The sequence below is a fragment of the Fistularia commersonii genome, chromosome 19 (genome assembly GCF_037954325.1).
Source record: "Fistularia commersonii isolate RoL2024-O1a breed Wild chromosome 19, RoL_Fcom_v1.0, whole genome shotgun sequence".
Classification (NCBI taxonomy): Eukaryota; Metazoa; Chordata; class Actinopteri; order Syngnathiformes; family Fistulariidae; genus Fistularia; species Fistularia commersonii.
This window is the reverse complement of record NC_141302.1, coordinates 1,091,959-1,115,056: the sequence shown is the minus strand read 5'-3', so window position 1 is coordinate 1,115,056 and position 23,098 is coordinate 1,091,959. Positions and strand designations below refer to the sequence as shown.

General features: G+C 46.8%; 3 protein-coding genes, 2 long non-coding RNA genes and 6 other non-coding genes across 14 annotated transcripts; 3 read left to right on the top strand and 8 right to left on the bottom strand.

Annotated features, from left to right (window-relative positions):
* The first annotated feature begins 445 nt into the window (after positions 1-445).
* LOC147223299 (uncharacterized) lies at positions 446-1,049 on the top strand. Its single transcript, XR_015107628.1, has 3 exons — positions 446-560; positions 853-876; positions 963-1,049. It is a non-coding gene; the product is annotated as an uncharacterized LOC147223299 (long non-coding RNA).
* A 1,395-nt stretch (positions 1,050-2,444) lies between these two features.
* On the top strand, positions 2,445-3,906 carry LOC147223298 (uncharacterized). Its single transcript, XM_086166381.1, has 4 exons — positions 2,445-2,631; positions 2,705-2,888; positions 2,953-3,098; positions 3,417-3,906. Exons 2-4 carry the CDS (start codon positions 2,744-2,746, stop codon positions 3,711-3,713), a joined length of 588 nt encoding a protein of 195 aa, XP_086022507.1. The 5' UTR covers positions 2,445-2,631; positions 2,705-2,743; the 3' UTR covers positions 3,714-3,906.
* Positions 3,907-7,614: 3,708 nt separating this feature from the next.
* fgb (fibrinogen beta chain) lies at positions 7,615-13,696 on the top strand. Its single transcript, XM_086166378.1, has 13 exons — positions 7,615-7,765; positions 8,058-8,081; positions 8,168-8,271; positions 8,383-8,482; positions 9,732-9,800; positions 9,886-10,000; positions 10,081-10,187; positions 11,566-11,680; positions 11,780-11,899; positions 12,144-12,266; positions 12,393-12,487; positions 12,575-12,765; positions 13,086-13,696. The coding sequence occupies exons 1-13, from the start codon at positions 7,685-7,687 to the stop codon at positions 13,309-13,311; spliced, it is 1,470 nt and encodes a 489-aa protein (XP_086022504.1). The 5' UTR covers positions 7,615-7,684; the 3' UTR covers positions 13,312-13,696.
* rnf175 (ring finger protein 175) lies at positions 13,118-20,170 on the bottom strand. Of its 2 annotated transcripts, XM_086166380.1 has the most exons (10): positions 20,001-20,170; positions 19,556-19,593; positions 18,992-19,133; positions 16,955-17,109; positions 16,748-16,855; positions 16,530-16,650; positions 16,322-16,455; positions 15,968-16,069; positions 15,072-15,214; positions 13,118-14,980 (listed from the first exon to the last, which is right to left on the bottom strand). In XM_086166380.1, exons 1-9 carry the CDS (start codon positions 20,007-20,009, stop codon positions 15,094-15,096), a joined length of 930 nt encoding a protein of 309 aa, XP_086022506.1. In that variant the 5' UTR covers positions 20,010-20,170; the 3' UTR covers positions 13,118-14,980; positions 15,072-15,093. The 2 variants fall into 2 exon arrangements, with proteins under 2 accessions (XP_086022506.1, XP_086022505.1); XM_086166379.1 differs by having other exon boundaries at positions 13,118-15,214.
* Positions 20,171-20,268: 98 nt separating this feature from the next.
* On the bottom strand, positions 20,269-22,895 carry LOC147223289 (uncharacterized). Of its 3 annotated transcripts, none has more exons than XR_015107601.1 (8): positions 22,783-22,895; positions 22,001-22,041; positions 21,733-21,802; positions 21,427-21,486; positions 21,117-21,163; positions 20,823-20,867; positions 20,571-20,630; positions 20,269-20,371 (listed from the first exon to the last, which is right to left on the bottom strand). It is a non-coding gene; the product is annotated as an uncharacterized LOC147223289 (long non-coding RNA). The 3 variants fall into 3 exon arrangements; XR_015107602.1 differs by having other exon boundaries at positions 20,294-20,371; positions 20,566-20,630; XR_015107603.1 differs by lacking the exon at positions 20,269-20,371 and adding an exon at positions 20,450-20,495.
* On the bottom strand, positions 20,437-20,528 carry LOC147223295 (small nucleolar RNA SNORD14). The gene has a single exon (XR_015107645.1). It is a non-coding gene; the product is annotated as a small nucleolar RNA SNORD14 (small nucleolar RNA).
* On the bottom strand, positions 20,694-20,785 carry LOC147223294 (small nucleolar RNA SNORD14). The gene has a single exon (XR_015107646.1). It is a non-coding gene; the product is annotated as a small nucleolar RNA SNORD14 (small nucleolar RNA).
* Positions 20,934-21,025, bottom strand: LOC147223293 (small nucleolar RNA SNORD14). The gene has a single exon (XR_015107653.1). It is a non-coding gene; the product is annotated as a small nucleolar RNA SNORD14 (small nucleolar RNA).
* Positions 21,234-21,325, bottom strand: LOC147223292 (small nucleolar RNA SNORD14). The gene has a single exon (XR_015107661.1). It is a non-coding gene; the product is annotated as a small nucleolar RNA SNORD14 (small nucleolar RNA).
* LOC147223291 (small nucleolar RNA SNORD14) lies at positions 21,558-21,649 on the bottom strand. Its single transcript, XR_015107660.1, has one exon. It is a non-coding gene; the product is annotated as a small nucleolar RNA SNORD14 (small nucleolar RNA).
* LOC147223290 (small nucleolar RNA SNORD14) lies at positions 21,871-21,962 on the bottom strand. The gene has a single exon (XR_015107659.1). It is a non-coding gene; the product is annotated as a small nucleolar RNA SNORD14 (small nucleolar RNA).
* Positions 22,896-23,098: the final 203 nt, after the last annotated feature.

Below are 23,098 nucleotides of genomic sequence, written 5' to 3'. Positions count from 1 at the left end.
AAATGTAGTTTCAACATTTTGGATTGCAGTTGTAATGCTTTTACTTTAAAGTGCTCACATTTTAGAGTTTTAGAACTTTAATGATCTAGATGAAGCACCTTGTGTCCCCAAATGTATATTCCCAATTTTCTATCTTAAAGCTCTGCTGCTCTTCAATGTAGATCAAAAAGTTCTAAAAGTTCTAAAATGTAGTTCAAGTGCTCCAGATTGAAGTTCCAAAGGTCCAGAGGGGTATTTTTCCAGGGTGCCTCCCTGTCCACCCCCTCAAAGCTCCTGCTTGTTGACATGTCCGTCTACCCAAACATGGACTTGGCCCCCGGGAGGGAGGAGCCGGTTGACTCAGGGCGTCCCGGAAAACGGCACATGCCCGTGTCCTGGCGGTCGCTGACCGGGTCCGTGGGCCGAGTGGACCGGGGGCTTAAATAGCGTCTCGGCAGTCGTGCTCGCAGAAGAGCAAAAAGAAGACGGGCAAGATGAAGCTGCTGCTGTTGTTGTTGTTGTTTCTGAGTTTGGCAACCACTTTGGCCCATGACCCCTTGGACTATGACGACTACACTACGGTGAGGTGGTGCCACCGAGCCCTGGATACCGAGTACTTTGGTGTACTACTGTCGAGTACCACCGAGTACTACTCCCAAGGCCCGAAGTACTTTAGATTTACAAACTAGAATGCCCTTCCAGCAGGAGGAAGGTCCCTTTCCCTTTGATGTCCCAAAGTGCGACAGATCTTGACAGGATCACTTATGAATTTAGATCAATTCTGTAACTCTGCAATGGAGACTTCTGATTTTTTATCCGGAAAAGTTATGATTCTTATGTTCAAAACTATTTCCTGTTTTCTTCTCTTGGCAGGATGTGAAGGCTACTGATGATGGAGTGAGTGACTCTCACCTTTCTTTGGATTCAATTTACCTGATTCTTCTCTTGTATTGGATTCATTTTCGTGCCGCTTCCATTCGCAGAACTCAACCGGATCGCTCGGCGCTCAAGGTCACCGACAGATGACACGAAGACGGGACCGTTTCAACAACCCATCCTACAACCCCTCCCGCATCAGTACCGGCAGGTAGGGGAGCAACCCCGATCAACAGACCCTGTTGCAGGACCGGCAGGGTGTACTGTGGGCACCTCGGGCGCAGAAACCCAAACGCCTCAAAAAAGTGAGGATGTTGATCCGGCCAGCTACCTTTTAGCCTTGCGGTCCAACAGTTTTCAGTCCAAACCAGAACTACCCATTGGTGGTGGAACCGGAAGGCCGGGGGGAAAATAGAGAGTACCAAAGAATCCAATGTTCTACTGCTCATAGTCCAGAGTTCACAAATATTTGAGCAGTGTGCTTTCCTGTCTATGTAAATTCCACTGACCTGCTTTTGTAAACGCCTCCATCCAGCTGCTGCGATCGGGTGTTTCCAGAAAGCGGGACTTTTGCTCTGTCAATAAAGATCTAAACTGTTCACCCTAGCAGTTGTCCTGTGCTGATGATTTCACGGGTTCAGCGAGCACAGCCATTGCCCCCTGGACCACAGAAGTACCCTTAGAGAAAAACAAATAATGCAACTCCTTAATCATATAATCAATAAATTTATGTAATTAACATGTTTATACACTTTTACACCTTCACGTTGTGTTGTGCTAGCCGTGGATTCGCACGCGACCAAACCCTTCGCAGACGACTCACTGTTATACGTTGCCAAATTTAAAAGAACCATGGAAAAGTTTTGGGCTGAAGATTCCACTGCTGTCCAGGTAGACCTGGAGGTCTTCCAGGGGACGCGCAGGAGGTTATTTGCGCAGCCCTGGAAGGTAGCATCCAGTGGCTTGTAACCCTTTCAATGAAGGTTTATATAAAAAAAACAGGAGAAAAATGTGAGCTAAAGTAGCATCAGCTAACAAAAGCATACATGTTCATATAGAGTTGGATCCCTTCCTGTGTGGAGTCATCATGTTCTCGCCGTGTCTGCTTGGGTTTCCTGGCAAAGTCCAAACCCATGCAGGAGGTTCAGTGGAGACATTGTCCAGATGCTTGAACTTGGTGTGAAGTCGTGCTTCACGCGACTAAATGTCTTGTGAAGGACGGCGGTATGTCTCTAAATTAGCAAATTAATAGCAGTGTGTCTCCATCCGTGGTCCTGTGATTGGTCCAGGAGTTCCCCGCCTCTTGTCCAATGACCACCGTCATAGGGGACCCTGAGTGCAGGATGAACAATGACTGGCTAACATCTATACCCTATAGATGTACTAGCTTAGGCACAAAAAGAAACAACTCAAAGCTAACTTTCGTTGTTTTCCTCCAACAACAACAGTCAGCTTTCCGTTGAACTGCAATCCTGACGGATCACTTAAACCTGTAACTAGTCGATACTATTGATTGATTTGAGATCCCGCGTTCCAAAGAAAGAGTATGCTGACCTTTGACCCCATCCTCTGCTCTGACCCACAGTGTGTTCCAGGCGGAGGCAAGACGGCCGGAGGCAAGACAGTCGTAGGCAAGACATCCGGAGGCATCACATCCGGAGGCATGACATCCGGAGGTATGACGGCCGGAGGTATGACGGCTGGCGCCGCAGCAGCTCCGTTGGACGGTCGTGTCCGGCGGTTGACAGATCACCCCTGTGTTCCGACGACGATTGGGTAGGAACCGACGCATCCCTTTCGGGTCACTCAGGTTCTCCGCTACTCTGAGCTTGCCGTTGCTCACCTGCAGGGGTCCAGGTGTCCGTCGGGATGCAGGCTCCTCGGACTGATGGAGCGGGCGGCGGCGGAAGCCGACAGGAGGCTGGGGAAGGTGTGCGAGGCGATGGGGAGGCATCGTGAGGCAGGCGAGCGCTCGCTGGGCGGAGTCCACTTCCTGTACCGGCGGACCCGCAAGGAAGTGATCGGCAGACACGGTAAGAAGCAGAGGTGTTCTTAGCAGGCGCTACCGCCAGAGGTAACGTCGCATCTCTTCTCCAGCATCCGAGCAGAGGTGGGTTGAGCTCACCAGCCGGCTGTCGCGCCTCCTTTCCGGCGCCCGGGAGAAGGCGGAGAGTCTGCGGCAGCGGCTGGAGGACCTGAAGGTACGAGTGCGGAAGCAGATCCAGGACCTGCTACGCATCGAGGTGAGGACACTCGCCTCCCGATAGGCCGATTCAAATGGTACCGTTTGGCTTCTTCCCCTGCAGTTCACGGCCTCACTTCCTGCCCTTCTCTGGAGTTGACATACCTGTATGTCTTTGTGATTTCCTGTTCACTGACTTCCTGTCCTCCCGCTTTCTCACCTTCCCGTCCTCCAGACTTCCAGTCTCCATACTTTGAAACTTACTGCCTTCATGACTTCCTGTCTTCTTTCAACCGGACTCCCTGTCCTCCAGACTTCTTGCTTCCATGGCTTCCTGTCCCCTATCCTGACTTCTTGTCCGTGGGCTTTCCGTCCCCAGGTGGACCTGGACATCAAGCTGCGAGCGTGCCGGGGTTCCTGCCGCTGGTCTCAGCCATTCTCCGCGGACACCTTGGCCTACCAGGAGCTGGAGACCGAGGTGGACCGGCTGTCCAGGGAGCGGAGGAGGGCAGCGTTCCCGTCCCCTGGACACGCGCCCAGGGTCAATCTACAGCACGTGGACATGGCGGCGACGCCACCTGCTGGATACCAGACGTTCTGGGCACTCCAACTGGAAGTGCTGACCCAGTTTGAGGACGTGGAGCTGAACCGGATGGTTCTGGAGGACAAGGAGTGAAGAAGCCCAGAGACTCATTGGGCTTATCATTAAATTAACATTAGATGTCTCCAACAAATGCAAAACTTCTAGTTATATTATCATAAAACATATTATTTAAGGCACCTTTCTCGACACTCAAGGACACTATGCAGACACATACACAAAATGCAGATTAAAAAGAAATAATAAAAACCATAAAAGTGGCAAAACAGCACATGGCGTCAGATGGAATGGAGCCATTTAAATGTGATATTATATTGCCTCCTGCTGGCAGTTTGTTTGGTCAAGAAATGGACGACACATGCGAGAAGCTCAAGGAGAAGATGAGCGAGACGGAGAAGAAGGTGAATGAAAGTGTTTGTAGACCTTCCTGAAGAAGATGATGCCGACACCGAGGAGTCCAGTTCAACACCCAGGACGGAGCCGGTCTTCCTTTAGTTTCACCTAAAATCCAGGTTTTCATCTTAAATCCAGGATTTTACCTTAAATCCCAAGTTTCAGTTTAATTCCAGGTTCTCGTCTTTATTCCTGGATTTCACCTTCAGTGCCGGTATTATCTTAAATCCAGGTTGTCTCTTTAAATCCAGGTTTCACCATCCACTCCAAGTTCCATGTGAAATTCAGGTTTTCATCTTAAAATGTAGGTTTTCCACTATCTGATCAAAGATTTCCCTCAGATGCCTAAGTGTGGCTTCTGCTGTGGACCTCAAGAAAGGCCTCTGAGCCCTTTGGGTTCCTTTAAGCCTCGAGTGCCTCTCTGGTCCGGGAGACCACAAGCTGCAGGGTGTTATAAGCTAATTCCACTGGCTCCACCGATGCGGTGCAGACATCATGGACAAGCAGAGGCCAGATGATATCGAGGCAGAATGCCGTGCTGGAAGACCCAGGACTAGAACTTCCCCAAAAGTCCTTACTTGACTGCTATGCCGAGCCAGCAGCGCGGCACTGACCTCTCTGAGGCTCTGGTCAAAGAGTTTCCCGATGTCTTGATTGGCTTCTTTATTCATAATGTTCTAGAACAGGTGTGTCAAACACATCTGGCCAGGGAATGAATAATCTTTGGCCCATGGGGATGATATCTAAAAACTATCAGAGCCGGTATGCACGCACCAGTGTAAGACTACAAGTCCCAAAATGCACTGCAAGTGCATTTTGGGACTTGTAGTCTTACTGGTGGTCTCACGCCTGGTAGTCTCATGCCCCTCCCCCCAAAAATGGACTTTGAAAACAAGGTGTTGACAAGAGCCAAAGTGTTTGCAGGCGTAAAGGGCAAAGCTGAGGCGACGACAGTGTGGCCGTCATGAAATAATACAACATAGAAGGGCACTATGAAACGAAGTTTCACAACAGATCCAAGCATTTTGATACAAAACAAGGGAGAAGAGTTCAGAAGAAGCAGGGTGTCACAACACAAAAGCCAAATTAGGAAGCGAGGCTGCTATGGTGGCACAAGAGCTTGAAGAATCAGCCAAACAACCACTGATTAAAGTTTGTGGCGCTGTGTGCCCCAGAAAAAGGGAAAGCATGTTCAAATGTGAGCCTGAGTGGCAACACCATTGCTAACTGTGTGCGTCCAACAACAACTTCCGGGAAAGGGAAAAGATTCCTTGTGCAGAACATGCCTCAACATTGGAAGCAAGAGACGGTAAAAAGACATTTGGTTCAGAATCTCTTCCTTGTTCCAATCATGTCATGCTCCTCTTTCGATGTTTGCAAGAGTTTCTGGGATGTATGCCTAAAAAAACAGTCACTAACTGGAACCTGTGGTGATAGATCTCTGGAGCGACTTCTACCCACCAGGACGTGATTATACACTCTATTATTATCCACTTACTGGCAACTCCAGAGACAATTGTCTCAGAATATACGACTGTGAATCGGGCACTATAGACACGTATGATCTTGCGCCCCTTTCGTTATCACTGCAAATAAAAAATAACCCTGGAAATTCTGGAGCAAGTTGGGTGAAGTGATGCAGAATATCCCCAGAGGTGACAGAGTGGTAACTGGTGCAGACTTCAGTGGACATGTTGGTGCAGGCAATAGACGTGATGGAGAAGTGAAGGGCAGGTTTGGTCTCCAGGGTAGGAACACATGGTGGTAGACTTTGCAAAAAGGATGGAAATGGCATCAGAGAATAATATCTTCCAGAAAAGACAGGACATAGGGTAACGTTTAAGAGCAGCGATAGGAGTAAAAAAAGTAGACTACATCTTGTATAGATGAGGTCATCTGAAGAAGATCAGTCACCACAAAGTATTGGTGGGTGAGAGTGTAGCCAGACAGCATTGGATGGCGGTTTGTAAGATGACTCTGGTGACAAGGAAGATATAGAGGACAAAGTGGGGGAAGCTGAAAAGGGAGGAGTGTTGCATGGTTTTCAGGGAGGCGTTGAGAAAGGCTCTTGATGGTCAGGGAGAGCTTCCAGATGATCGGACAACTACAGCTAATGTGATCAGGGAGACAGGTAGAAAGGTACTTGGTGTGTGGTCTGGAAGGAAAGTAGGTAAGGAGACTTGGTCGTGGAGTGCGGGAGTACATACAAAGAAAGCAGTTAGCAAAGTGGGAAAGTGGGATAATGAGGGGACTGAAGAGAACAAACAAGAGTACAGGAAGATACAGCATCAGGTAAAGGTAGAGGCACACCTGATGGCGCCTCTCAGATGACAAAGAAAACATCTACAAGAGAAGAAACCCAACTCCAGTTGCCACTTAAAGACTTGGACCAGAAGTTGCCATGACCCTGACCACTGAAGACGTACACTGACATTATACATCTTATCTTCTAAAATGTAGATTTCTGATGTTCTAGAGCAGTGTTTCCAACCACTATGCCACGAGAGATCATCAGGTGTGCCGTGGAAAAATGTCCACTTTCACCTGATTGGTCCAAAAACGCAAATAACATGTCTTGGTAGGTCTGTCTATGGGGGCAGCATGCAGTGACAGGCAGAGCAATGAACTGCTCTTCCACTAGATGGCAACAAGAAGTGAAGGAAGCTGTGGGTCTACCTGCTGCAGCAGCAAAAAAGGTTAGGAAACACTCTTCTAGAATGCAGTTCCATTGCTCTGAATAAGTTTTCTTAAAACTTTAAATTCTGAAGTTCCGATATGCTGGACCAGCACACTCCAACATAGTTCGAATGAGGAATCAGAGTCTCCGCCAAATGTAAGGGGTTTGTCTCGGCATGTCCAGCACCTTTAAAGAAGATAAATACGACTTAGCTTAGCAAGAAGAGCACACGTTGTGAGTACGATTGGTCATGAGTTGTTGGCCGCCCACCACCTTCCTGTAAGCTGACTCATGGTTGTCCTTGATCAGGCCCAGGAACGTCACCAGTGGCTGGAGGTGTACGTTAAGGTTCTACAGTTTGGACATGTAGTTCTAACACTCTAGATTAGACCTCTTACGCTCTCAGATGCGTGTTTTTAATGCTCTAGAATGGCCCAGATTACAGTTCCAAATCATTGCCCAGATGTCCTGAATTGAACCTCAGATTAAAGATCCAACGTTGGAAATGTAGTTTCAACATTTTGGATTGCAGTTGTAATGCTTTTACTTTAAAGTGCTCACATTTTAGAGTTTTAGAACTTTAATGATCTAGATGAAGCACCTTGTGTCCCCAAATGTATATTCCCAATTTTCTATCTTAAAGCTCTGCTGCTCTTCAATGTAGATCAAAAAGTTCTAAAAGTTCTAAAATGTAGTTCAAGTGCTCCAGATTGAAGTTCCAAAGGTCCAGAGGGGTATTTTTCCAGGGTGCCTCCCTGTCCACCCCCTCAAAGCTCCTGCTTGTTGACATGTCCGTCTACCCAAACATGGACTTGGCCCCCGGGAGGGAGGAGCCGGTTGACTCAGGGCGTCCCGGAAAACGGCGCATGCCCGTGTCCTGGCGGTCGCTGACCGGGTCCGTGGGCCGAGTGGACCGGGGGCTTAAATAGCGTCTCGGCAGTCGTGCTCGCAGAAGAGCAAGAAGAAGACGGGCAAGATGAAGCTGCTGCTGTTGATGTTTCTGAGTTTGGCAACCACTTTGGCCCATGACCCCTTGGACTATGACGACTACACTACGGTGAGGTGGTGCCGCCGAGCCCTGGATACCGAGTACTTTGGTGTACTACTGTCGAGTACCACCGAGTACTACTCCCAAGGCCCGAAGTACTTTAGATTTACAAACTAGAATGCCCTGCCAGCAGGAGGAAGGTCCCTTTCCCTTCGATGTCCCAAAGTGTGACAGATCTTGACAGGATCACTTATGAATTTAGATCAATTCTGTAACTCTGCAATGGAGACTTCTGATTTTTTATCCGGAAAAGTTATAATTCTTATGTTCAAAGCTATTTCCTGTTTTCTTCTCTTGGCAGGATGTGAAGGCTACTGATGATGGAGTGAGTGACTCTCACCTTTCTTTGGATTCAATTTACCTGATTCTTCTCTTGTATTGGATTCATTTTCGTGCCGCTTCCATCCGCAGAACTCAACCGGATCGCTCGGCGCTCGAGGTCACCGACAGATGACGGGAAGACGGGACCGTTTCAACAACCCATCCTTCAACCCCTCCGCCATCGGTACCAGCAGGTAGGGGAACCCCAGCCCGCGGAGAACCTTCGGAGAACCCGGGTTCGCTTTGAAGCGCGAACAACCCAAAGCAGAAAGCCGGGATTTCACCAAAATTTCCCTTTTGTCCAGGTATGGTAGGCGTCGCGGCCCCACCACCACTACCCAGGAGGTGGAGGTGAAGGTGGAGCAGCCCGACAGCGGCGGCTGCAAGCACATATCCGAGGAGATGGTGGGTCCCGAACGCCTTAGGGTGTCATCTACACTCACCAGCCACTTTATTAGGTACACCATGCTAGTAACGGGTTGGACCCCTTTTGCCTTCAGAACTGCCTCAATTCTTGGTGGCATAGATTCAACAAGGTGCTGGAAGCATTCCTCAGAGAGTTTGGTCCATATTGACATGATGGCATCACACAGTTGGCGCAGATTTGTCGGCTCCACATCCGTGATGCCAATCTCCCGTTCCACCACATCCCAAAGATGCTCTATTGGATTGAGATCTGGTGACTGTGGAGGCCTTCTGAGTCCAGTGAACTCATTGTCATGTTCAAGAAACCAGTCTGAGATGATTCCAGCTTTGTGACACGGTGCATTATCCTGCTGAAAGTAGCCATCAGAAGTTGGGTACATTGTGGTCATAAAGGGATGGACGTGGTCAGCAACAATACTCAGGTAGGCTGTGGCGTTGCAACGATGCTCCATTGGTACCAAGGGGCCCAAAGAGTGCCAAGAAAATATTCCCCACACCGTTACACCTCCACCACCAGCCTGAACCGTTGATCCAAGGCAGGACGGATCCATGCTTTCATGTTGTCGACGCCAAATTCTGACCCGACCGTCCGAATATCGCGGCAGAAATCGAGACTCATCAGACCGGGCGACGTTTTTCCAATCTTCTATTGTCCAATTTCGATGAGCTTTTGCAAATTGTAGCCTAAGTTTCGGCGTGGTCTTCTGCTGCTGTAGCCCTTCTGCCTCAGAGTTGGACATCCTGTGCGTTCAGAGATGCTCTTCTGCCTACCTTGGTTGGAACGGGTGGTTATTGGAGTCACTGTTGCCTTTCTATCAGCTGGAACCAGTCTGGCCATTCTCCTCTGACCTCTGGCATCGACAAGGCATTTCCGCCCACAGAACTGCCGCTCGCTGGATATTTTTTCTTTTTCGGATCATTCTCTGTAAACCCTAGAGATGGTTGTGCGTGAAAATCCCAGTAGATCAGCAGTTTCTGAAATACTCAGACCAGCCCTTCTGGCACCAACGACAATGAAGTCACTCAAATCACCTTTCTTCCCCAAACTGATGCTCAGTTTGAACTGCAGGAGATCGTCTTGACCACGTCTACATGCCTGAATGCACTGAGTTGCCGCCATTAAGTGAAATTAAGTGTTTACCAGCAGTTGGACAGGTGTACCTAATAAAGTGGCCGGTGAGTCCAGTTCCTCGTGGTGATCCTTCACGTTCTGGCCCGTGTCCTCCAGGGGGTGCTTTGTCCAAACGGCTGCAGCCTGAAGACGGAGCTCCTGAAGCAGGAGACCAACATCAGAGGGGTGAGTCAACGTCGGGAATCGACGTCGACCGCGACTCGGCCGGCGCCGTAAACGAGGTTCACCATCTCGTCTTCTCGCCCTGCAGATTGTTCGGGATCTGAAGCCGCAGGTGGCGAAGCTGTCGGAGTCGTCCAACAGCATCTACACCAGGGTCAACCACATGCACAACTCCCTGCGAGAACGTCAGCGCGTGGAGGACGGTGAGCGACGTCCACCCTTTTTCTGGGACAAACAGAAGGTTCCGGGTCTTTCTGAAGACTTCCTTCTCTGTCGCCGGCAGGAAACGTAAACGTGATGGGTCAGTACAACGGCCGGGTGGAAGATCAGCACAACTACATCAAGGAGATGGTGGACACCTTCTTCCCCTCCAACATGAGGGTGATGCAGGTGAGGACGGCCAAGGGGCGCCGGTTATTATGTTAGATTTTTATTTGATAAGATTATTTTTTTAGATTATTTCTCAAAAACTTTTCTTGGCTTTTCTTTTCTCGGATATTTGCATTTTCAGCTAATTTTATTCAATTTAATCTTATTCAATTAGATTATTATTAAGTTTTATTATTATTTAATAAGATTATTGTTAAATCTTATTATTATTTAATAAGATTATTATTAAGTTTTATTATTATTTAATAAGATTATTTTTTCCGATTATTTCTCAAAAACATTTCTTGGCTTTTCTTTTCTCGAATATTTGCATTTTCAGCTAATTTTATTCAATTTAATCTTATTTAATAAGATTATTATTAAATGTTATTATTATTTAATAAGATTATTTTTGCTGATTATTTCTCAAAAACTTTTCCTGGCAACTGGACTCGAATTTCTCGAATATTTGCATTTTTAGCTAATTTTATTCAATTTAATCTTATTTAAAAAGATTTTTATTAAATCTTATTATTATTTAATACGATTATTATTAAGTTTTAGTATTATTTAATAAGATTATTATTAAGTTTTATTATATTTAATAAGATTATTTTTGCTGATTATTTTCCAAAAAACTTTTCTTGGTAACTGGACTCGAATTTCTCAAATATTTGCATTTTCAGCTAATTTCATTCAATTTAATCTTATTTAAAAAGATATTTATTAAATCTTATTATTATTTAATGAGATTATTTTTGCTGATTATTTCTCAAAAACTTTTCTTGGCTCGAAATTCTTGAACATTTGCATTTTTAGCTAATTTTATTCAATTTAATCTTATTAAATAAGATTATTATTAAATCTTATTATTATTTAATAAGATTATTTTCGCTGATTATTTCTCAAAAACTTTTCTTGGCAGCTGGAATCGAATTTCTTGAATATTTGCATTTTTAGCTAATTTTATTCAATTTAATCTTTTTTAATATTTTATCACTTTGTCTCATTTCGCTCTGATTTTTTTATTCTATTTTAAACTTGGTCTTTTTTATTGTGTTCAATTTCATTTTTCATTTCAGTTCAATTAAATGTCATTTAAATCAATTTAATTTTAGCCTATCTCTTCATTTTTATCTATTATTATTACATTGAATTTATTCTTAAATTTTTATCTATTTGGGTTTCTATCTTTCCTTGCTCCCTAGTTAGTCTATTTTAATTATATTATATTTTTTTTTACATTTTATCTTATTTAGTGAGGTCATTTTAGACGTTTGGTTTAAGTTTGGACTTCAGATTCCCCGCAGCTGAGGGTTCTGGCGGGAGGGGCGGGACACTTTCCGACACGGTCCAATCACGTTAGAGCGCGTAGTCATGTGACCTGTGGCGTCTGCAGGGCGTCCTGGACAGAATCCGCCAGAAGATCCAAAAGTTGGAAAAAGCCATCCGGATCCAGATGGACGGCTGCTCGGAGCCGTGCACGACCCGCTGCCCGGTGCCCGTGGTGTCCGGTGAGTCCCGGGCCGAAGGGGTTGCAGGGATCCAGGCGGGTCCACAAGGTACCTTCATCCACCGAGGTGTTCATTGACGTATCTTGACGCCCCATGTAGGGATGGAGTGCGAGGACATTTTCCGAAAAGGAGGGCGGGAGTCCCAGATGTACCTGGTCCGGACGGATCCATCCGTCATGCCGTACCGGGTCTTCTGCGACCAGACCACCGAGAACGGAGGTGAGCGCCAGGCCTAGAGATCCGACATACATGCACGGGTTCGGCACTACCGACCTGTCGGCCAAACGACGCCTTTTGGGGGCGGTAATATGTTAAGAGACAACTTTGCAAGAGCAGAAAACATAGTTCAGGGAAGGATGTCTTGCTCAGGTGACCTTCGGTGACTTCGGCAAGGGCCAGCTTCTGCTCCCTATGTTGTACACCAGGGTATCTTCTGCATAAAATCTGACTCCTCCCTCCTCAGGTTGGCTCCTCATCCAGAACCGACTGGACGGCAGCGTGGACTTCGGCCGCCGCTGGGACGCATACCGCAGCGGCTTCGGGAACATCGCCTTCGATGTCGGCAAGGGTCACTGTGAGACCGCCGGTGGGTTCTGGTTCTCGTTCTTGTTCTCAAATGGATTTCAAATTGTAGCCTTTTCAAAAGCTTCAGCAGACCTTTAGTCTGAGTCCGTCTTTCAAAGGCATTGCACTCTGTCTGGTCATGTGACAGGCGAGTACTGGCTCGGATTGGACCGCATCAGTGACCTGACAAAGACGGGCCAGACGGAGGTTCTATTTGAGATGCAGGACTGGACCGGAGCTAAGGTGAGTACCCCCAAACCCCAGAGGCCGGGGTCCGGGAACGTCAGGCTACCCGGAAGAGTTCGTGACTACGGGTATACCCCCCCACAGGTCTCCGCAAGGTACAAGAAGTTCACGGTCCAGTCGAAATTGTCCAACTTCGTCTTGGCGGTGGATGAATACTCAGGCAATGCTGGCAACGGCCTTCTGGAAGGTTCCCTGCAGCTGTTTGGGGTGAACCGCACGATGACCATCCACAACGGCATGATGTTCAGCACCTACGACCGCGACAACGACAACTGGTAGGATCCCCGGAACGATCTGCCGTCTTGACCGCGGTCCTCGTTCGGTCTTAGATGAGTCCAAAACCAAGGCGTGGAACCTCGGAGCACCTTTTGTGAGGGAAAACGCGAATTCAATGTTTGAGATGGAGCACAAGAAGTTTCTAGAGCAAGAACTTTGGTGCCACTGACAGTCTCCCTACTCAAGTCCGAGATGGAAGGTCTGATTAACCCTCTTGTTGATGTCCACGCCTGAGAGAACATCAGGGGACTTCAGAGATCGCGCAGATCATGATCGATAGCACATCTGGTTTCTAACCTTCTGATCCGTCTATCGCCAGGAACCCAGGCGACCCCAGCAAGCAGTGCTCCAGGGAGGACGGCGGCGGCTGGTGGTACAACCGCTGCCACTCGGCCAATCCCAATGGGCGCTACTACATAGGCGGGGAGTACACGTCCAAGATGGCGAAGCACGGGACGGACGACGGCATGGTGTGGATGAACTGGAAGGGCAGCTGGTACTCGCTCAAGACCATGAGCATCAAGATCCGTCCGGTGTTCAACTAACAAGCTCTTCCCTGGGGGAGGACGGGGAGGGGCTTCAGCGCTTGTGACGCAAGACAGGGAGCCGCCGAAAGAAAAGACACCATGAGCTAATGAACTGTGGATCTTAATTTGAAGGGGAGCATTTGTAGCTAGTTTTATTTCATCAAACACAGATGAGGAGTCTTACCTGCCCCTGGAGGTACTCTGAAGTGCAGCCTGCCAGTTGTACACAAGAATAAAAGTAAACAGAGATGTGATCCGATGATGACTCCACTATGGTGCTCGACCAAAGGCTTATCTCTCTGGTTGCGTCCCTCCCACGCTGCTGCCCTGTTCCCACCCTCCGGGCAGGACGGGACGGCATTGCGCCCTGTCCTCCGATACTCAATAAAGATTGAGGAACATAGTTCTGTGTTGACTCGTTTTTTGAATTAAAACTTTCTTGACAATAACAATAACCTTTTCTGGCTTCTTGTCCTCCTTCACTCCATCCATAAACCTCCTCTGGTTTTCCTCCAGACCTTCCAACCCAACCAGTCTTTGACCCAGACTTTCACCATCCATCCTCTGTCCATGTCCAAACCATCTCCATGTGACTTGATCTCCAAAACTGAAGACGTACTGTCCCTCTGATGGACTCATTCCTGATGCTATCCATCCTCCTCCCGCCCAAAGAGAACCTCCAGCTCCACTTCCTGACTTCTCCTCAATGTACACCAATGTATGTTGGGGTACCTTGCATAACTGCATGAACCCATATTGCACAAAACTTTGATGACTTGCAATACAAGTCTTGCTCCTTCAAAACACATTGACATTTATTCCTATTTAAAGACTACAAAACCACCTGTCCTCACAGTTGCTCGGCCCAATCTGTTCCTTGCAGGATGGGCTGCTGCAACTCCACCTCACACACATAGAGGATGGCAAGCAAGTAAATGCTCACTTAAGTGATCCATCCCTTCATTTGGTCAACAAGCATGGGCAGCACACAAGCAAATTTTCAGCACCTTTGTCCAAAGTCTCCTGACAGGTTTTGCATCAACACAGCCCGCAGGTTAAGACTATCTGTAGTATTAAAAAGGGGTCAACCACAAGCAACCTGGAAGAACTCAATAACACTCTTGGTATTGCTGTCGGAGGATCCAAAAACCTAGACGAGTAGGATGTGGACTAATCAGTTACTGTTTAATATCAACACGATGACATACTTAAGAATGTATCAGAAAACATCGCCAGAAAATAGGGTATTTTCTTTGTCCCCCTCAGGAATGGCTCTAAAACATCAATTATTTGCAGATGATGAGGTTGCCTAAGGCCTTGAGGAGCAGAGGTCGCCTAAGGCCCGTCACGGTAAAGAAGGAACTCGCCTCTCGATTTACCGTTCAAGCTACGTTCCCACCCTCGCTTCTGGTCCCCAGCGGTGAGAGGCGACCAGAAGAACCAGATCACTGATACAAGTGGGCGATATGCCTTCCCTCCGACTACAACTGCTGCTACTAGAAATGATTTCCGCCTGCTGATTCATTTACCAGCATTAATTCTGTTTAATAACACTTTAATAAATACAAAGTGGAGCAGCTCCAATAAATCCAAGGTCCGTCTTGCAAAAGGGCGACTGTATTTTCCCCTTTCAAGTCAAATGTTCTTGTAAGCGTCTCTCCATCTGGATTTGATCTTTTGTCCTCTCCTTTGGAGGAGCAGAGATTCCAAATCAGAGAAGAAGAAGAAAAAGCTACATTTTTCCTTCCCAGAGTTCTCCGGAGTTCCGCGTTCCTCACCAGGTGTCACCAGGAGCTCCAGCTACTCCAGGCCCAAGGAGAAGTTGATGCCGTGGACGATGCCGATGATGATGGGTTGCCAGGCCACCAGGTAGCGAAGCCAGTCCAGCAGCTGCCCGTACAGGACGTGCGTCTTCTCCCAGCTGACAGGAAGTCAAGGAGCTACACACTTCCTGTTTGATTATCACATTTCTTAGTCACTTTGGGTCAAAGTCCTCATGACTCTTGATGGAAGTACTTGCGGATGTTTTTGCAGGTGTCTTGTGGATGTCTAAGGGTTGCCTGTGGATGTCTAAGGATTGTCTTGCAGGGGTCTAATAGTCATCTGGATAACTAAAGGTTTCTTGTGGATGTCTTGGGCCTTCTTACATGTTTCCAAAAGTCTTTTTGAGGAGGTCTAAGGTATGCTTGTGGGTGTCTAAGGACCATCGTGTGACAGTATATGGATCTTCTGGTGCAGGTCTAAGGGTACGCTTGTGGGTGTCTAGGGGGCTTTTAATAGGTGTCCTAAGGCCTTCTTGTGGATGTCTAAGGGGATGCTTGTCGATGTCAAGGAGGCCTTCTTGTGGATGTCTGAAAGGATGCTTGTGGGTGTCTAGGCACCTTTTAACAGGTGTCCAAAGGCCTGCTTGTGGATGTCTGAGGAGATGCTTGTGGTTGTCAAGGGGCCTCTGTACATGTGTCTGAAGGACTTCTTGTGGATGTCTGATGGCCAGTCAGTGGATGTCTAGGAGCCTTGTGGGAGATGTTTAAGGGGATGCTTGTGGATGTTCCTGCAGGTACCTACTGGCCATTCATCGGATGTGTACGAGTCTTGCTGCAGGTGTCGAAGGGGATGCTTGTGGGCGTCTGGGGAACCGTACACGAGGTCTTGCGGTGAACAGGGTAAAGGATACGGGTTGCTCATCATCCTCTTCAGGTCCACCTTCTCGCTGCAATACGGACACGTCTGCTTCTTACCCACGATGCACCAGCCCCGGATGCAGAACTCGTGGAAGCTGAAGTCGTAGTCGAGGCCAAACAACAAACTTCAATACCTTTCTGCATCTTTTTCCCCTTTGCCAACGCCGCGCCCACTGTGGCTGATTATTCATTACCTTCTGATTATTGGTGACATTTAGATACATCAGAATCAGAAAGGGGAAAAAAAGGTTTTGGCCCAATCAGCAAGTGTGACTGTTCCACTTCCTGATCTAGGGGGGGAGCAGAGCTTTGCTAGCGAGTCAAATGACTCCAACAAGTTGTGATACATGTGGCCACAGGAAAGCTGATAGGTGTCCTCCACCAGACCCTCCTCCTCCACCTCTACCAGGATCTTCTGGCCGCAGACGGCGCAGATGTCGGTGCTCGGGCTGCGGGCCGGGATCCCGCCTTGGCTGTAGAACTGAAACACACACTCCTTGGTATTAGTTCCTGCCCGACGGGGAGGGACCAGGCGGGTGGAGGTTGGTACGTCACCCCGATGGTGGAGGCCATGTAATCGGAGCAGATCTCGGCGAAGTCCCTGCCCATCACGCCGTAGTAGAGGCCGTAGAAGAGCAGGACCACACCCACGTCCATGGAGTCCTCAGCCTTGATCCTGGGAACAGGATTGGAGGAGAAACGGGTTCCCGTCTGGACCGGACTGATGAACTTAGATGTTCTCCAACAAAGAGTAGAGACAGGAAGTGGTTCACCTGAAGAATACGTTGAAGCCGAACATGGTGAACATGATGGCGAGGTACCCGAGGACGCCGACCACGTAGCTTAGCTTGTAGATCAAGAGGAACCACTTGTAAACCATCCTGACACACACACACACACACACACACACACACGAAATCCATGGATTGGCTGATCAGCTGATAAGCCCAAGGGTGTTCAGGCAAGTTCTGGTTCCTCACCTCGGCGTCTTGCAGGACAGAGGCCTCCTGGTGGCCCTGAAGATGACGTAGCTGGTGACGACGGAGAACGTCCCCCACATGGACAGGAACCTCCACCAGTAGAGCTTGAGGGTGAAGTAGAGCGGGACGACCCACATCTGGACCAGCGTCACCAGCTGCAGACCAACAGGAGGCGTGAGGACAACCACCTCCTGACCTCCAGGATCTCCAAGCCCAGATACCTGGGCGTCCACTAGTGATGACCTCGCCTCGTTCCTCAACAGCAGCTGTACTTCCTGAGGTTTGGCATTTTCACCTGAGATCCTCAGCTAAGATCTACAGCTTCGTTGCTGTTATCGCCTGTATGTTCAGGCAGAGAAGATCACCAAACTTCTGCTTCGGACTCACTGCCTCCGTCTACACCAGGGGTGTGAACCAAACGGAGCAAGGAGGTTCAACCAGGCCTCGCAGAATAATTTGAAAGTGAAAAAATGCTTAAAAGCAAGGATTTGATTTTTTAATTAAATGCAATTCAAGAAATCTCCACTAGGGGGCGCACTTCTAGCAGATGTTATCAATGTACGACCTGCTGCTTGTAATGTTTCTACCTTGTTCTCCACCTCCTGCTACTCCCTTATTAGCCAAAATGTTGTTATCAAAACAGAGAAAAGTAAATAAAAACTGCAATATTTCATTTCATAACAGCTGCAATATTTTTTCCTACTCTTGTGCACTCCTTATCTTTCACCTGGTTCTAAACTATAAACTATAAAGTGTCTCAGTGAAACTATAAAGTGTCTTAGTAAACAAGTGAGGTAAGGAGTGCACAATAGTATGATAAGGAAAAATTGTAGTGTAGCTGTTATGAAATGAAATGTTGCACAGTTCTGAATATTGCACAGTATTTAAGACCTTAAGACACTTTATAGCCTTGACTTGTTACTTAGACATTTTATAGTTTTATCTGTATTTCTTATTCCCCCCCTTTTTTTTTACTGTTTATACAATTTTCTATTATTATTTATTTGTTATTGTTATTTTTTACTTGTAACTCTGGCACGACAATTTCCTTTGGGATAAATAAAGTTGTTCTTATTCTTATTATTCTTTTTTAAATGTAGAATTTGTAAAGAAATATGGACTACCTCCTTATTATTGACGGAGTCGCACGGGAAACCTTTGTGCTCGGTGTGTTTGCAACAAGTTTCGGGATTTAAGGAATATAATATACGGCGCCACTACGAGACTCATCAGAGCAAAAAATATGACAGCTTGCAAAGAAACTGAGAAGAGAAAAGATCGACCAATCACTGGCAGGTCTGAGGAAACAGCGTCCACTTTCACCCATCGCAGAGAAATCAGTGCAGCAGCGGTAAAAGCCAGCTAGTTAATTGCTAGTGAAAATGTGCAATTTAATGTTAGTCACCAACTACGCTACTAAAGAGTATGTTGGAATTCTACTGTTCATGCAACTCCATACATTTTCAGTATGTATTGTGTGTGTTTGCATGTTTCATGGATGAAGTTTACACATTTACAGGTGAACACTTTATTCTTTATACATTTAATAGCACTCTCTTTAATTTGCAAGGTGAAGGCAGGGATTCAATTTAGATTTTATATGCACATGTGGAAATGGTTTAAAAATCCCTTTCTTTATAAGTCTCATTTAATCTTAAAGTGCATTACTATATTTTCAATACCAATTACTTGTTAAAGTGTTGTGCCTTTGTACGATCAGTGGGATCCGTTGCACTGCAAACATGTGAAGGATAAAAGTAAATGTTTGTCTAAGAAAATATGAGGTGTTTCATGAAATGTTTTGTATAATTGTTCATTAAATTCCAAGATTTTCCTAATGTTCCTGTACTTCTTTACACCAAAAAATTGAACACCCCTGATCAACACCTTCTCGACTTGCACACTTTCCAAAAAACTGTTTACATTTCACTTTGCATTCTCCAACTTCCTGTTAATACTATTTTCATTGCATTGTTTACGTCTCGTGCCTATAGTTTTTGGTCTGGGTGTATTCACTGCACATATACGTGTACCCACGTTGTAGGAGCGCTGATGTCTCTGCTTCCACTGCACCAGGACGATCTGGGCCACCACCAGCGTGGCCACCAGGATCAGGACCATCTCGGCGTGCATGGCCTCGTGGCCCCGGTGCCGCGCGTGGAGGCGCTCATGTTGCATCCTGCAAAAAGATAGAGGTTTAGGGGCCAAAATCCTCCAAAAAACCTAAAGAAAACATCTTGTTTTAGTTGAAAAAAGGTTATTTCAGCAAGAAATGAGTGATTTAACACCTGTATGTTATCATAGAGTGAAATCAGATGGAAGAGACCACATGAAACTTGCAGATATTGCAAATAAAGAGAATTATAAATGCATTGGACAATATTGCAGCTTAGACACTTTAAAGACCTGTCAGGTATTCCAGGTGAATTGACTGCTTCAGGTAGATTATGAAAACCAGCATAATTAACGTTTCGAGCAGGTCGAGAAAGCTAAGTAGTGCAGGTTTATCCTAACCCGGACTGTTCTATCGTTCAAAAAATTGAAACAAAAAGGATTTATTTTGTATTTCTGTGGAACCTTGTCCGTGCCGGCGTGCCTCACCTCCAGCTCTCCCTCGGGTTCATCCTCAGCAGCTCGTCCTGAAACGGTCACAAATAGCTAGGTTGGGTCTCAGCGGACCGGCAGATCTCGGTCACTTCGTTCATCACAATAACGGAAATAAATAAAACGCCAAACGAGTGCTTCTTTCACTTAATTCCCTCCAGACTCTTCGGAATAAGTGCCACGTCTGAGCCCCAGCGACAGCGCCACTAGCTTACCGCTTAGCCTGCTAGCGACCCGGCTTAAGCTACGCTATGGAGTTAGCATGCTAGCGATAAGGATATGCTAGCTAGGGATTTAGCATGTTAGCGATGCGGGTTATGCTAGATGGAGAGTTACCTTGCTAGCGATGCGGCTTATGCTAGCTGGGGAGTTAGCATGCTAGCTGGGGAGTTAGCTCACCGGTAGCATAACGGTAAACACCGGCCGCGGCAGCCGCGCTTACCTGGCCCATTGCCGGCTTCTCAGAGCATGTGAAGCCGGGGAACGGCGGCGAGTCTGCCGGTGTTCAGTAGCCGCTGCAGCGGGAATAATATACCTCCACCGGCCGCTTCCGGTGGAGGTAGCCGCTGTGGAGGGACAGAAGTGGCAGCTGCGCTTTGCCCAGCGGCCGCCGCTAATTATAGACCGACTGGGAACGGCAGAGGAAAGGGATCGGGAAGGGAAATTATCAGTTCGTGTTTGGTGGAAAAAATAAAAGCAACGTGCACCAGTGAGGTTTTAGGACAGGTCACGTTTATTAAAAGTTTGAATCCCTTCACACTTCTTCGTCTTTTTCCAGATGGTTCCTTGATGAGGTTCCCCTTGACCTCTGACCTGCAGGTGGACAAACATGTCAGCGGAGGGAAAAGGAGACGAGGACGCCCAGAAAGCAGAGCGCTTCGCTCAGACATCCAAGGAAGGATTGTGCCGTCTTTGGTTGTTAAACCTCCGGTGGAAACTACGAATGGCAGGAAAAACGTCATCACAGCGACCACCTCCCCCCAAAAGCCTATAAAAAAGGTACCTGCCTCACCTGGTTAGGTCCTGGTAAGTTCTTGAAGGTCACCTCAAGACGACTGGTACCAGGGTTCACCTGAAGACGGATGGAAGATTTAGCGCAGAAAAGCAACAAGTCACAAGCAGAGAAGACCAGGGTTCGCTCAGACATCCAAGGAAGGATTGTGCCGTCTTTGGTCGTTAAACCTCCGGTGGAAACTACGAATGGCAGGAAGAACGTCATCACAGCGACACCCCCAAAGGCCTAGTAAATAGGTACCTGCCTCACCTGGTAAGAAGTCCTGTAAGGTGGTGAGGCTCACAAGATGTTCACCTGAAGACAGATGGAAGACTTAGAACAGAGTAGCAAAAACAGTCAAAATCAGATTTAGAGCGGGGTTCGCTCAGACATCCAAGGAAGGATTGTGCCGTCTTTGGTCGTTAGACCTCCGGTGGAAACTACGAATGGCAGGAAAAACATCATCACAGCGAACTCTTCAGTGTCTGTAAGGATTCTGGTTCCCGGTGTATAGTTCGAGCTAAACCCTGACCTTTCTCAGAAAGTCTAGATCAAGACACTTACAATGTCACGGAGGTTGTTCATCGTCCCTGAGGACGGCCTCCGCACATCTGAAAGGAACAAGTGGCAAGAAAGTTAGCGAGGAACAGCACAAGATGATCAACAACAGAAGAGCAGGGTTCGCTCAGACATCCAAGGAAGGATTGGGCCGTCTTTGGTCGTTAGACCTCCGGTGGAAACTACGAATGGCAGGAAAAACATCATCACAGCGAACAAGAGGAAGCAGCATCTATGTACAGCAGATACTTGGAGACTGTTGTTCCAAATGAATTCCTTCACAAAATATCCACTTTCAGAAAATGACAATACTTACAAGGCCTCTGAGGCATCGCCACAACTGTCTTCCCTGAGGATGGTTATCATCATGGCTCACCTGAGAGGGAACAAGTAGCAAGAATGTTAGCTTGGAACAGCACAAGATGACCAAGCACAGAAAGCCAGGGTTCGCTCAGACATCCAAGGAAGGATTGTGCCGTCTTTGGTCGTCAGACCTCCGGTGGAAACTACGAATGGCAGGAAAAACGTCATCACAGCGAATCCTCAACCACATTGGCATTTGTAGCTTCTGTGGTTGTCCTCAGAAATTTTGAGCTTCATTTAATTTCAAACAAGGTCACACCTATTTCAGACTGTCATCATCCATCCGACATGTATGGAGACAGCCAGATAGACGTGTGCGGGGAGTTGACCTGGAAGAGAGAAAGAGCAACCTTGGAACAGAACCATATAAAGGGCCGCATCCAAATAAGACCAGGGTTCGCTCAGACATCCAAGGAAGGATTGGGCCGTCTTTGGTCGTTAAACCTCCGGTGGAAACTACGAATGGCAGGAAAAACATCATCACAGCGAACAAGAGGAAACAGCATCCAAACGAGGGTCATACACACCTTGCCATCAGGTCAGGGAGTCAGCTTCACTTGGTCAAAGTCTGAGGAAAAAGGGATCAGCAGTTAAGCAAAACAGCTTGTTTAAAAGGTGGATAGAAGTAAGAAGTAAATTTCGATCAAAAAAGTAATTACATTAACTCATGCTTCACTACATCCAACTAGTTTGTGTATGCATTGATTCTTAAATAAAATCCGGTTATGCCATCGTTTATTACTCATTTCACTGTCAAATTCTTCAATTTTTAAATAGATAAAGAAGTGAGCCGGTAAAATAAAACTAGTGGAGACTGCGCACCACGTGGTCTCCGGTCGAAAAGCAGGGATACGCTGCCACAAACCTAAGGCAATTTTTCAATAATATGTAGAATCAATTGTATAATAAGTAAAATAATATTATTTTTATGATAATTGCGATAAAAACAATAAAACAAATAAAAACAAAAAAAAAGCAAGGAGAACGGTTTGACCGGAACGGTTAGCATGTCACGTGCAACTACACCGAACCGATTTACGGCGTCCATCGTTTACTTTTATTATAAGTCACTTTTACTAGTTTACAAACGAATATGTGGTCAATTTGACCCCGATTCAGTGCTAAATTGCATTGAAAAAAAAACAAAAAAGACGTTAACTACTTCAAAGTGATGACCGTTCTCAGGCGGCCCCGTGTGGCTCGCGATGTCGGCGGAAAATCGAGAAACCTCTAAACGGTGGCGCCGCCATTTCCGATAGTCAACTATAAATCTATAAAGAATAAAGTTGCTTTGTTTCTTTCTCTTTACCGAAAAAGTGGACGAACCACAGAAGGCGAGAAGCTGCCTCCATGTGTCCGCCGTCGTCTCGCCTCAGCCGCTGAATAGGCCGCTCTGCTTCCGCATCGCGGTTTTCTTCTGGTGGCTGACGTCATCAACCCCGAGTGTGACTCACCGTCGCCACCTAGCGGCCCGGAGAGGAACTACAGGGTGGCAAGTACCCGGATAAAATAAAATAAAATAAAATAAAATAAAATAAAATAAAATAAAATAAAATAAAATAAAATAAAATAAAACATACTCGAAACTAAATATAAATAAATTCAATTCAATTCGATTACACATG

Bases quoted from the DNA above. Each gene is read 5' to 3' on its own strand.
- LOC147223298 (XM_086166381.1), top strand. From the start codon at position 2,744: ATGGAGCGGGCGGCGGCGGAAGCCGACAGGAGGCTGGGGAAGGTGTGC. The intron at 2,889-2,952 runs GTAAGAAGCAGA...TCTCTTCTCCAG, and splicing joins GGAAGTGATCGGCAGACACG to CATCCGAGCAGAGGTGGGTT. The intron at 3,099-3,416 runs GTGAGGACACTC...TTCCGTCCCCAG, and splicing joins AGGACCTGCTACGCATCGAG to GTGGACCTGGACATCAAGCT.
- fgb (XM_086166378.1), top strand. From the start codon at position 7,685: ATGAAGCTGCTGCTGTTGATGTTTCTGAGTTTGGCAACCACTTTGGCC. The intron at 12,488-12,574 runs GTGAGTACCCCC...ACCCCCCCACAG, and splicing joins AGGACTGGACCGGAGCTAAG to GTCTCCGCAAGGTACAAGAA. The intron at 12,766-13,085 runs GTAGGATCCCCG...GTCTATCGCCAG, and splicing joins GACCGCGACAACGACAACTG to GAACCCAGGCGACCCCAGCA.
- rnf175 (XM_086166379.1), bottom strand. The intron at 17,110-18,991 runs GTGGGTACACGT...GTTGGTCTGCAG, and splicing joins GACATCAGCGCTCCTACAAC to CTGGTGACGCTGGTCCAGAT. The intron at 15,215-15,967 runs GTATCCTTTACC...ACTTCCTGTCAG, and splicing joins AAGAGGATGATGAGCAACCC to CTGGGAGAAGACGCACGTCC.